General features: G+C 34.6%; 1 protein-coding gene and 1 pseudogene across 2 annotated transcripts; both read right to left on the bottom strand.

The window, feature by feature from the left end:
• Positions 1 to 322: 322 nt before the first annotated feature.
• Positions 323 to 7492, bottom strand: LOC125576415 (annotated as a pseudogene).
• Positions 5866 to 10745, bottom strand: LOC106376279 (beta-glucosidase 45-like). 2 transcript variants are annotated; one of them, XM_022694305.2, is made up of 12 exons: positions 10258 to 10680; positions 10040 to 10109; positions 9715 to 9773; positions 9562 to 9637; positions 9315 to 9389; positions 9135 to 9222; positions 8799 to 9051; positions 8595 to 8710; positions 8190 to 8448; positions 8014 to 8116; positions 7816 to 7924; positions 5866 to 7685 (listed from the first exon to the last, which is right to left on the bottom strand). In XM_022694305.2, the coding sequence occupies exons 1-12, from the start codon at positions 10411 to 10413 to the stop codon at positions 7499 to 7501; spliced, it is 1551 nt and encodes a 516-aa protein (XP_022550026.2). In that variant the 5' UTR covers positions 10414 to 10680; the 3' UTR covers positions 5866 to 7498. The 2 variants fall into 2 exon arrangements, 1 of the variants encoding a protein (XP_022550026.2); XR_007314794.1 differs by having other exon boundaries at positions 7444 to 7685; positions 8049 to 8116; positions 10258 to 10745.
• Between the last annotated feature and the right edge of the window lie 1880 nt (positions 10746 to 12625).

Here is a 12625-nt window from a genome sequence, read left to right as displayed (position 1 = left end):
TTGGAATAGTGTTTAGTATTTAAGGATTATGGATGTGGTTTTAGTCTTTTTATACTACTTCATGTGATATGGAATATAACATTCAGTACATTTAATAAATATGTAACGTGGATGTCTCGTTTTTCTCCACTCCTGACCATATATTATTTGCTATAATACTAGCCATATTTTTTTTTGTCTACGTCATCTCACCTTCTTCCTTTTCACCTGCAACTTGTACGAGAAAGGGTTAAAACCAGATAAAAAGAGACACAATTGTTAGTTATTTAATTATGTCAAAATCAGTGACATACACTTAATTATCTTCCCAACTATTTCGCAAATTCACCCACATAACTAATATTTTTGTTTGGGGGAGGTTGAGACCGGATGAGTGGAGCTTAAAATGGTGATATGATCAGAGGTGATATGATTGAAGTGGTGATAAACCAGAGAACTTTACCATTTGTTTTATTTCATTACTAGAGGGCGGGTGATTTTACATTAAAATTATGTTATGTTAAAAATGTATTTTAATTTTATAAAACATTAAAAAATTAATTTTCTAATTAGATCATATATATAAATTATTTTAACATTTGACCTTAGTTTGTAATTTCTTATGTGTTTAGATTTTTATTTGTTATCAACTATATTTTATGACATTGTATTAATTTAATTTCAGTATTTATTTCAGTTATATTTTTAATGGAAATACATTCCTTTTTCTTTGCGTTTGTATGAAACTATATGTACAGTATTTTAATATATTTTTTTATTGTGTGTTAAAATTTTATGTTTGATTGTGGTATATCTGAATGTATCTTGTATGTGATTGTGAGTGTTTATAATAATGTTTTTATTAAAAAATTCCTTAACCAAATACTAAAATCACATTTTTTGGCTAATCACATTGTTTTTGGCTAATCTAGCATTTTTATCTTCTCGAGTTTTGTTTTTGTATAGTGTTAATCGGAAAATCTTTTTTTTTTGTGAGCAGAAGGGAAAAAGTATTGTAGAACATAATTTTTTATATTTCACATAAATAACAAAAATAAGAATTGCCATTTACTTATAATTATAGCATGTGTCACAAGGATTATTTATGTTGGATCAGTACTGACGTATTATTGTTGATCTTTTATATTTATAATTGGTCAGATAGCATTGTAGTCAAGTGACTTTCACTCCATGAATAGACCTTGTGCATATATTATTGTTTATATGTTTTCCATTCAAGTGCATCCAATATTTCAAGTATAGAGAGAGCCAGAGAGAATGGGAAATTGTGACTTATTTTGCGAAATCAAAACAGGATTAACACTTGATATTCCAAGTGCAATTGATATGATAAAGTTATTCTTCTGAGACTGCTCTAGTGGTCTCTCTGTGTGGAATATTACCTACTTGTTATCTCCATTAAAATATATTTTCAAAGCCATTGACGTTTGTGGCAAGGGTATGCATTTCGAAGTATTGATTGTTAGAATATAGTTTACTTTCCAATTGATTTCAATGGTGTGCTGTAATGGGAAGTTTTAGAAGCCAATTATTTGGAATTTAATTCACTACATGTGAATATATATGTACAAACACATCTTAAAAAATCAATAATACCTTGATAGATATAAAAATGCAGAGCACTTGCTTCACCATTTAATTCTAATCCAGAGAATTTAATCATAATCCAACTAAGTTTCTATAATATTTTAAAAATAATTAAAAGAATGCTTCTACAAAATTTTGTATTTTAAAAAGTTCAGAAATATTTATATATTTTAGGAGCAAAAAGAAAGAATGGAGTGTGACATTACAGCCTTAATTATATATCACTATATCAGTGTTTTGTAATCATGAACTATTGTTCTCTTGGTAAAACCAAATGGCACAACTATGATATGTTATCTATATAACACAGATACGTATAGATTGCTATGTATTTTTCAGACCATCCATCCAGGGAAGAACCTGTTAATAACATTATGTGATGTTCCAGAGTGGCTTGCATTAGTCACACCAGTGACTGTAATGATCGTTCCGTAAAAATCAATTATAAGTCTAGCTGACCATAAAAAAGTCAATTCATTGAGTCTTCACTGTTTCTCTGTGATGAATACCTCATTTGCGATGTTACATTGCCCAGTAAAGGTCTGAAGAAACCCACTTCTTACTCGGAACGTTTGCTTGATAAGAGCTCATGCCTTATTGTTGTTGTTGATGATATTCTGCGGAAAAAGAATCTCCCCATATTGATCGATTAAGGGCTGCATCACTTTCCCCCAACTGAGATAGATAGAGAGAGAAAGGCATCAATGTTGTAAAAGATCTCAAATGATTCAATTTCTTGGGCTATAAGATCTCAAATGATTCAATTTTTTGGGCTATAAGTAAAAGATGTCAGACCTGTTACAAAACCAGAAAAAATCAAAAAAAAAAAAATAGAGGAACTGTAAGAACACAGACAGTTGTCAAACTGCAAGGTGCAGTTGGGGAACAATATCTCTGTAACACATGAGAACTTCTTCAAACCCGTAACAAAATATGTATTATTGGAATTGAAACTAAAGACAGCTTGATCATGTGTTGTAGCTGGAAAGTCAAAACCAAAGAAACTAATCTTTCTGTAACCACAGACCAAATAAAAACTTAGCAGTTAAATAATAAAACACCAGATCTTTGAGGTTATTACGAACTCCGAACCAAATCAATAACATGGGATCAAGTTATCTTCATCGAAAACCAATAAAGTCTTTCCAATGATGGAAATAGCTTGTTGATAAGGGTTTGGAGTTGTTCCAATGTAATGCAGGCTATTCCTACCAAATAATCTCACCCCTAAATCAAATCAGCAGTCACCTTTCATATCAGAGCAGATTACTTTAAATCTAAACTTAAAGATTGGCTATACATAAAGATCATAAATTGTCTAACCTGTCCATTTGTTTCTTTTGGGGACATCAATACCAGATTCGAGGGCTCCAAACCAGCATGTGAAAGAGCAGAAGTAACTTGCCAAAGAAAAAAGAAAATCAAACAAAACACCAATAGACTTTTTATTAAGGGAAATTGGGCTGTATAACCTTCAAACAAATTATAATTCACTACATAACTAAAACCCCTAACTTTCATCTACAGTACATGTATTTTATATAATAATACTATATTACCCTTCAATTCAACCTGTGTGACCTGTTGAGAGTTATTTATCAAAAGAAATATTAAATAAATAGTTTAATAAATTGTGGTTATCATTGTTCCACATCTCTTTTTCTTTTTCTTCATCTTCTCTTCCAATCTCTGTTTTTTTATACATACGAACACAAACCACTAGACTAAGAAATAATATGGATTTTGGGTTTGTGGAATTGAGTTTGGAGGAGAAGATGGCACCGTAGACAACAACGAGGTGACATCACAATTTTTTTTTTTTTTAGTTTTTTTCAATGTTGTTCATCTTGATTTTTTTCATTGTTATTTAAATTGTTATAGTATGCTGTATTGATATGGTATGATGAAGAATAATTACTCTGGACTAGTGAATGTGTGTATCACCATGTCTGTAAAAAGAGGAAGATGTGAAGAAGATGAACTCGTCGACTATACTATATGTAGTGAAAGAAAATTATAGTATAGTACGATTCTTATATTTTTGTACAATTCGCAAGTACCAAACTAAATAGTATGCTACGGTTGTTGTATTATTGTACCATCGATTGTTTGATAAATTCATTATTTATCAATTTCTTGTTTACAACTATAGGTACTATACTATTTATTTTGTTCTATACTATTTGGGTTTAGAGTTTATATTTGGGTTTAGGTTTAATGATTAAGATTTAGGGTTTAGTATTTGGAAGGTGGGGGTTGATGTTTGGGTTTAGTGACCGTATTATGTATGTTCCATTTGACGATTAAAAAAGAGTGTTTTTTTGCTTACCAATTTATACTATACTATGTATTTTGTTCCATTCTATTTGGGTTTATAGTCTATACTTGGGTTTAGGATTTAGTGATTAGGATTTAGGGTTTTGTATTTGGAAGGTGGGAGTTTAGGTTTGGGTTTAGTGATAGCATTTTTGGGTTTAGTATTCAAAAGTTAGGTCTGAGTTTAGCATTGAGGAGTTTTGTTTGGATTTAGTTTAATATTACATAATATTATATACTATTTTCAGATTTTGATAATTGGGCTTAAGGTTTATATTTGGGTTTAGGATTCAGTAATTAGGGTTTAGGGTTTAGTATTTAGATGGAAGGGTGATGTTTAAAGTTTAGGGTTTATTATTTTGGAGTTGAGGTTTGGATTAAAGTTTAGTATTTACTAGGTGTGAGTGGATTTTGAATCCTATTATTTTTAGTAGTGTTAGATGATATAGAAAAATTAGATGTATATTTATGTGTTAAACAAAAGTGTGGTGTTGATTGAATTACGTGTGATAATTAATTGTGGGGTGTCAAATTGTTGATGTCATCAGTTTCTTTCTCTATTACTGGCAACTTGAACAAAAAAAGGGTATTACCGGATAGAAGTTGGCATAATTGTTATGGGCTTTATTATGTCAAAATCAATGCTATGCACTTAATTTTCTTTTCAAATTTGGTCATTTGGCTAATTCACCCTTTTATTAAATCAGCTTGACAAAAAATACCAACAAAAACATTATTTTTAAAAGAGCTAGTTTTAAAATATTTACTTGCAAAGAGCATTCCATTTTTTTTAATTACAAGTTGCAAAAACAAAACAAATCAAAACTCACCAATTTTATAATTCCGTAACCAACGTAAATTAGACTCCTAATGGGCTACAAATGCTTATTGTCTCTCGTCGTTTTTATTAAATTCTTTGACCATACGGTCTTCCACCGCTTCTTCCTAGTCGCTGCCGCAACGCTTGCAAAACACCTTGCACTTAACTACACTGCCATACACATAAAACCCAGGTTGAACCATAGCTCGAACCACACTCTTATACCGATCCCCACCAGTTTCCTCCTTGTAAACCGGATCAAAGTGATCATCTCTCTCCACACGAAAAATCTGCAAACCTGGGTTCAGCGAATTAGCCAAGAGATGAACCAACCAAACACTCTTCGACGCACCAAAGAAAGCCTACAAAAGAAGAAGAAGAACAGTTTAATTGGTTTCCAATAAACCAAATCATAATCCAATAAATTGTTCGGTTTACTACTTTATCTGTAAAAGCGGTTCAGGCCACGCTCGGTTCCAGCAAAGCATGGAAGTGACGTGACACTCATTTTCCCGGTCACAGAACCGGCTAAACTCCTCAGAGAAATGCTTCGTTCCTCTGCTCAACACCTCGTCCCACGTGAGCTCCATCAAGACGTTAAACGAAGCGTAATTGGACTCGCAACGATCACTCGGGTTCAAAATCCGGGTCGACCCGTTTTCTGAAACCCGGAAGCTTCGAAGTTCGAAGTTCTCGAAGAAGGCTCTGCTCAGGATCGCTTCGAGGTAAAAGATCATGCTTTTCGGGTTCTTCGCGAAATAGTTGATCTTGACATCGAAAGGCTGGGGGAGGAGAGAGAGCCGCTCGTAGACTTTCCCACTGACGGTACGCAGCTGCGAGTCTGCGATGCGAGAGCTCTGCTCAGGGCTCTGATCGAAGAGCGAGATTCCAACACCAAGACGAGGAACGGCTGGATGATCCCATCGTTGAACCGAACAGGGACGCTCTGTTTCTTGTTGTTGCTGCTGCACTCGTCGAGACCCGATTTGAGGTTGTGGCAGTAGATCTCGAGCTTGTTGAGCTTCTTCTCTAGCTCCCTCATGGACGTTTTCAACCGGGAAGCTTCTGTAACGGAGTCTTCTTTTTTCTTGGTGGCTTGGATCAGTTTATGAGAAAGCTCCGCCACGGCTAACCGCCACTGCTCTTCTCTGGAAGCGTCTGCGACGGAGGCGGAGGAGGAGGAAGACCGCGGCGGAAGGGAAGCGGCGGAAGAGGGTTTGGGGCTTCTCCGATTGGAAGATGGATTTGATTTTGAGGTTGGGGCTTGAGATGAAGGAAGGGTTGTTGTTGTGGCTTTCTAGAGGCACGATGGAGAATTGTCGCGGTGAGAGTGGTGAGGACGACACTTGTTGCAGGAGACTGCTCCTCCGTATTCGTCGTCGGAGTCATGTTGTTTTCTATTTCCGTTGTGGTGGAGAGGCGTTAGAGTGTGTTGGTAGTTCTAGTTACTGCGGCGGTTGTGGCAGCGACTTGGAGTAGTGGAAGAGCCGCCGTTGCGGCTTGGTTTTGCTCTGTTTTGCTGTCTTTCTTCGTGGTAGTCGTCATCTTCGCATTCTGGAATGTGAATGAACAGAGAGAAGTTATAAAAATATATTAAAACTTAATTTTTCTCTTTCGTTTGCTTTGTAAAAATCATATACCAAAATGAGAAAAAAATGGAATCTTTTGGATTTGAATAATCCACCGATGACACGATATGAAGTTCTAATGGAATCATTGAGATCAAAATGATGATATCTTTTGACGATAAAGTTATCAGAACAGTGGTTTCGTTGGTGAGTTCGTGCCGCAAGAAGAAAATGGGAGTAAACCCTAATGCGCTTGTGGGTCGAGATGTGAAGAAGACTGGGCTCTACATTGGGTTTCATGCGCCAAAGCCCAATTCAGTCCCCGTTTTAGACAGCACAAGAAACAAAACAAAAAAAAATAAACGCAAAACGACCCAGGTGCTGACACGTGTCGACAAAAGCCCCTATCTCCATGATGACTTGGCGCAAGGAGGTGAGAGAAAACTCCCCTCTATATATATAGATATTATCAACTAACAAAATCCATTACTGCTCCACTAGAGATTGAGATGAATGGATGATATTTAGAGCGGTGAATTGTGCTAGTAGTCCGTTTCCTTCTCAAATTATACGATTCTTCTAGATTACTAAACCAATTATTAAGCGACTTTTATCAAGTGGCAAATTGAGAATGTTGTTGCTACTCCACCAGACATTTGATAGTTTCCTTTCTATTTTTTTTTGTCTGTAGAAGATTTTGTAGTTGTGATAGTTGAGAAAGGAGAGAAATGACACAATTGTTGAAGATTCACGTGTGGAATTGTCACAGACTCGCAAAGTTCCACGATGCACATGTGGACATAACTTTAAGCCTTTTTTTGTCAGTGGCCCAAAACTCCATTTAAAGGTCTGCGGATCCGGTCCTATTAATTATATTTTTCTTTGCATTTTAGAGTCCAAATTTGTAAAATAGGACCCAAAATTTCACAAACATAATTAATACACCACATTTTGTTTATGTTTTATATATTGCACAGGACCCAAGCAATTTTTGAGCCGGCCCTGTTTATCATCATTATAAAAAGAAAAAAATAATAATGATGAGCATTTCTTGTCAGTTTTTCCTCCCAATTATTACTGTAATTTGGAGATTTATGAGATATAGTACATGAAAAATATTAGTCGGTGAGAAAGAAACAGCAGCTGTGACACAATATGGCATTGAGCTTCTTGCTGTACATAAGCTAAAAATACCAGACATTTATGTCTAATAATATTTTCTTCTAATATGCTCTCCAATATAGTTTTTATACCATGAAGCTGAAAGTTTCGGTGTTCTTTTGAGACTTGTATAATCCACGTGGAATAGCCCAAATCTAAGCTTGTATCCATACAACCACTCAAAGTTATCTAATAGTGACCATGCGAAATAGCCCTTCACATTTGCTCCATCTCTACACAAATTTCACAAAAGAGTTATTGTACTAATAGATTATGTTTATATATTATGTAAATATCAGTTTGATATATAGATTTAAAAAAATCAAAGGTTAACTAAATAACTTATATTAATAGTCTCTATACCTCATTGCTGACTGCAACGCATCCAAGTATCCACTCATGTATTGTATCCTTTTTGTGTCATTTAGAAGTTCTGTTAGTGTTGTCTCGGGTTTTTGCAGGTCTCCAAAACCTGCAAATATCAATTCCAAATGGGTCAATATACATTGAAAACAAATATGAAACATGACCTGAAAATTGTTAAATCTTGAGGTCTTGTACCATTTTCGGTTATGAACATCGGTATGTTGTGGTACCTATTTTTTAGGTAGTTCAATGTCTTTCGGAACCCTTCAGGATGAATGTGCTGCCAGTTTACATCCGTCTATCACAATAAACAAAAATTGAAAGAAATGTCAAAGTACAAAATTAGAAAAATGATTCAAAACTGTGCTTACAAGTTCTCCGATGGAAACATTGCCTTTTCGGTCTAACTTCAGTGCAAATCCTTGTGCTTTAGAAGCTCCATCTCCAGCATTACAAGTTGAGAACAAGCAATCTTGAATGAAGTAACTTGTATAGTGATTAATGCCAATAAAATCTAATCTTAACTGTTTTAGGTTCTCCATTTCCTTCCTAGAAAACCGTGGCAAGGCCGATCCAAGTACATTCACCATTTCTTTTGGATATTTCCCATATATAATTGGATCTAAAATCCTGTTATATATTGTAGCATGTAAGGTATATATATTTATATTTATATTTATATTTATAAAAGAAAATATAGTATTTCAATTACATAATATATATATATATATCTATATATGTGAATTTTAGATCATCGTAATCATAATAGAACATACCAATTGGAATAAAAAGATTGAGCTCTCTCTGCAGCTTCTCTATCTGCGATGGAATCGCTAATGGGTTCAAACCATGATGTTTGCACCACAATGCCAATGATCCCCCTTTGTTTTACCTTAAATCGTGTCACACTTACTATCAGTATTAGTCCAAAATAACAATTAAGATTATATACATATCATATCGACTGGTACATTAGTTACCTGATATTTACTCCGATAAATGTGAACCGCCTTTGCGTGTGCGAGGATCGTGTTATGTGCAGCTATGAATGGTTCCCTTTCCGAGTTCCCCTGACTACAGTTTCCATACGGTAAGGAGCAGCGGGATGGTGGAAAGGTGCCTTTTAGATGGGTGAGGATTATTTGTTGGTTTGGTTCGTTTAATGTTGTCCAATGTTTAACTCGGTCACCAAAATGTTTAAAACATATATCAGCCAAGTACCCAAAATCATTCCTACAAAACGGAACGTGCAACTTGAGAACATTAATATTTAATAATAAAAATTGATTTGTTAGAGATTTCATTAAGCCACTTACTGCATCTCCGGGCTTAACCAACTTTGAAACCGGTTCTCAAGTTCTTGAGGGTAGTCCAAATGGTTCAGTGTCACAAATGGCTTAATCCCTGGATACATTTAATCAATGCAAATCATATTTTTTATTTTCATTAGTTCAAATCCCTGGTTCAAATAATTAAGTAACAATTATAGTTATTACCTCTACTAATGAGAGCATCGATTAATCTGTTGTAATACTTTATTCCCGAATAATTAATGCCTCCAAATCTTCCTCCTGTCTCGCAGATAACAAACCTTTTGTTTTATAGTAGTACTAACTGATTTCGTCATGTCGGTAATCGTTGAATATATAATGATGAACCGAATTGAGTAATGGTAGACCAACTAAATCACTAATTAACTAATTACTATGAGTTTATTTTGATAAAGAAAAATGAAGTTCTTACGTGGTAAGACTCTAGACCATGAAATTGAAAATCTGTAACCGTTGACCCCAAGGGAAGTCATTAACTGGATGTCCTCCTGTAACCATATTAGACAATTTAATATGAAACACGTTTTAAATTAGGAAAATAATGTTATTTAGAAATCTGTTTGACCTTAAATCGATGATATTGATCCACAGCCATGTCTCCATTGTTCTCATCACGTATTTTTCCTGGAATAAATTGACATTGTCAACATAATATAACTAATATTGATATCCATACATATGTATTAAGTGTATTATAGCTCCGAATAGCTCTGTAAACATACATATATATTTATAATATATACTTTATATAAGTTAAAACGCGAATAAGTTTTAACCCTTTGACAAAAAAAAGTTAACTTAAATTTTTATAAGAACAATGGAAAATTGGACTGTTTAAAGATGTTGATGTTTATCTCATATATCGAATCAAGTCAGGGATCAATACATACCAGGGTTTTCATGTGTAAATATATCCCAGTTGTTCAATCCTTTCCCCTCGGTCAAGAACGCGCCTTCATACTATTCACATCAAGTAATAATCAAAAAGTCATTAAGTTTATTTGAAATTTGTTTTCTTCTAAACGAGAAGAACGTATGATCACAAAAGATATCAACAAGAAAAAAGATTTGTTCAACAAAAAAAAAATCAACAAGAAAAATGAAGTACCTGGTAAGCAGAAGACGCAGTGCCAAAAAGGAAATCAGAAGGAAATGGAGATGAGTCTTGTAATATATTGTGTGAAGAATTTTGATAGAGACAAGAACTAGACAAGATTAAGCTTTGTAATATGATGATAAATACGAAAATGGGTAGATTGTTCATTTTGTCTGGTTTCCCGGGTTTGTGTTTTTGTCTTATCAGCTTTGGTGGCTGTATTTTGTGTATATGTACTATATTTTTATTAATAAGATATTAATTAAAATTAAAATTATCCATTTGGAATTGTGTGTTAATTTATAGGCTAGTTTTATTTCTTATATTGGGAATTAATGATTTAACAATAAAGAAATAACTCTCACCTCGAAGAGAAATAATCAACTACTGAGACCTTAGGAATTGATCAACCACTCAATTAAATATACTCTTTGAACGAGTTGTGTGTATACATATGAGTAATCTAAGAAATTTAGTTGATCGCCATCCAAATGTAAACCGAACCAAGTATATATAAATAAGCTTCTACATAATGTAAAACAAGTAAACACCCCAAGTTTATTTTTATTTTTTACGCATGTAAGACCCAGGGCCTTGTTTTGTCATACATAATTTGGAGAATCAGTCACGTTATTCTTTTTTGGAGAATCAATCACGTTATTCTTTTTTGGAGAATCAGTCACGTTATTCTTTTTCCCCTCAAAATATGAGGGAAGCCATGACATAATTTGTTGATTAATTAATAAAACTGACTATGAGACACCAAAAACAATCCATCAACTAGGCACTATAGCAACCCCTGTGCTATAAATTTTAGATAGCAATTTATTTTATTTTCAATACATATATTAATAATCTACAAACAACGGTAGATGGCTTTAATTATTCATGCATAAGACCCATTATTAAAGTTTATTATAGTGCGGTGTGTTTCAGCTTGAATTAGTAGTAGATTAGAAAAACTTCATAATTTGGTGAATGTAAAAAGAGCGTGAAAGGATGGAGTATTGGGGTACTCGAGATAAATACTAAGTCTTATAGATAAGTTTTAGGTTAGCTTTAGATGAGTTCTATATTCCTTTTGTGCTAAGGGTTTAGTCTCGTTGATAAGGACTAAGGCCAACTCGAGCTTTGTAATAAATAAATATGAGGGCATTGCCTATCTAATAAACCAACCACTTGCGATATCTATTTCTACATGGTATGCACAGAGATCCTAAATAACTCTTTACTTTTTCAAACAAAAACAAAAACCTCACGGCAGAGACACAAGTCTCCAAAACCGGTGAGAACAAGGATGAAGCTTTAAGCTTGCCTTACTTGTTGATTACCTCTGTTCTTCTCAACAGAGAGAACTATAATGAATGGTCGTCAAAGATGTTGAATGTTCTTCAGGCCAAATAAAAACTAGGGTTCTTCAAGGGTATCTTGAAGAAACCTGACCAGAACAGTGCATATTTGGAGGAATTGGTTGACAGTTAACTCTATGTTGGTAGGATGGATCCGAGATTCCATTGAACCAAAAATGCGTTATACTGTTACTTACATAACCGACGCACACTAACTGTGGGAAGACCTCAAACAATGCTTCTCAGCTGGGAATACAGTCCGTATTCATCAAATAAAGGCACAGCTTGCTTCGTGTAAGCAAGAGGGACAGCCTGTATTGGACTACTTAGGTAAACTCTCAACCCTTTGGGAAGAGTTGTAGGTGTATCAACCTGTCCATGTGTGCTCCTGTCGAGCAGCTGCGGGAATGGCCAAAGAAAGAGTACAAGAAAAATACATCAATTCGTGATGGGTTTGGAATTGGATGATTCACGTTTGAAGTATGTGATCTATCATTTGCCTTCTCTTAGGGAGATTTACAACAAGATGATAAGGGAAGAACCACAGCAAGAAGCAGTAGATTTGGTGGCTCGTCAAAACACTTCATCTTTTTCGCGTCAGAAAAATCAGTTTGATTCGTCTCGTAAGAATGAAGCTCAAAACAGAGAAGATAACTCAATTATGAGATCTTGTGCGCTGTGCTCACATCATGCCAAAACAAGACAAGTTAAATCAAATTGCTGGAAAATTGTTGGCTTTCTAGAATGGTATACTGAACGCAATGGAGGTCGAGGACAGAGCGGAGGTCCCAAAGGCAGAGGTGGTCGCGTTTCTGGTGCCCGTGGACATGGTCAGGCTAACGTTGCTCATGCTACCAGATCAAATTCTTCTTCCTTTCCCGAATACAATCCTGAACATCCTCGTGCACCAATCAAATGCTTCAAGATAAGGCTAATACCTCTTCGTCTGAAGAAAACTCTCTGGTAAATTTTTTTTTGGCAATGTTATTCTCGATAGTGGCGCATCTCATCACATGACATGTAATCGTTCT

Source organism: Brassica napus, chromosome A1 (assembly GCF_020379485.1).
Source record: "Brassica napus cultivar Da-Ae chromosome A1, Da-Ae, whole genome shotgun sequence".
In the NCBI taxonomy this organism is placed as follows: domain Eukaryota; kingdom Viridiplantae; phylum Streptophyta; class Magnoliopsida; order Brassicales; family Brassicaceae; genus Brassica; species Brassica napus.
The sequence above is the reverse complement of the archived record's forward strand: the minus strand, read 5'-3'. Positions and strand labels throughout refer to the sequence as shown.

What these genes read in the sequence shown, in the direction of transcription:
- LOC106376279 (XM_022694305.2), bottom strand. Translation starts at nt 10,413, where the DNA reads ATGAACAATCTACCCATTTTCGTATTTATCATCATATTACAAAGCTTA. An exon ending in CTGCGTCTTCTGCTTACCAG is followed by an intron (nt 10,110 to 10,257) that starts GTACTTCATTTT and finishes TGATGTGAATAG; the next exon opens with TATGAAGGCGCGTTCTTGAC. An exon ending in GCGTTGCAGTCAGCAATGAG is followed by an intron (nt 7,686 to 7,815) that starts GTATAGAGACTA and finishes AAATTTGTGTAG; the next exon opens with AGATGGAGCAAATGTGAAGG.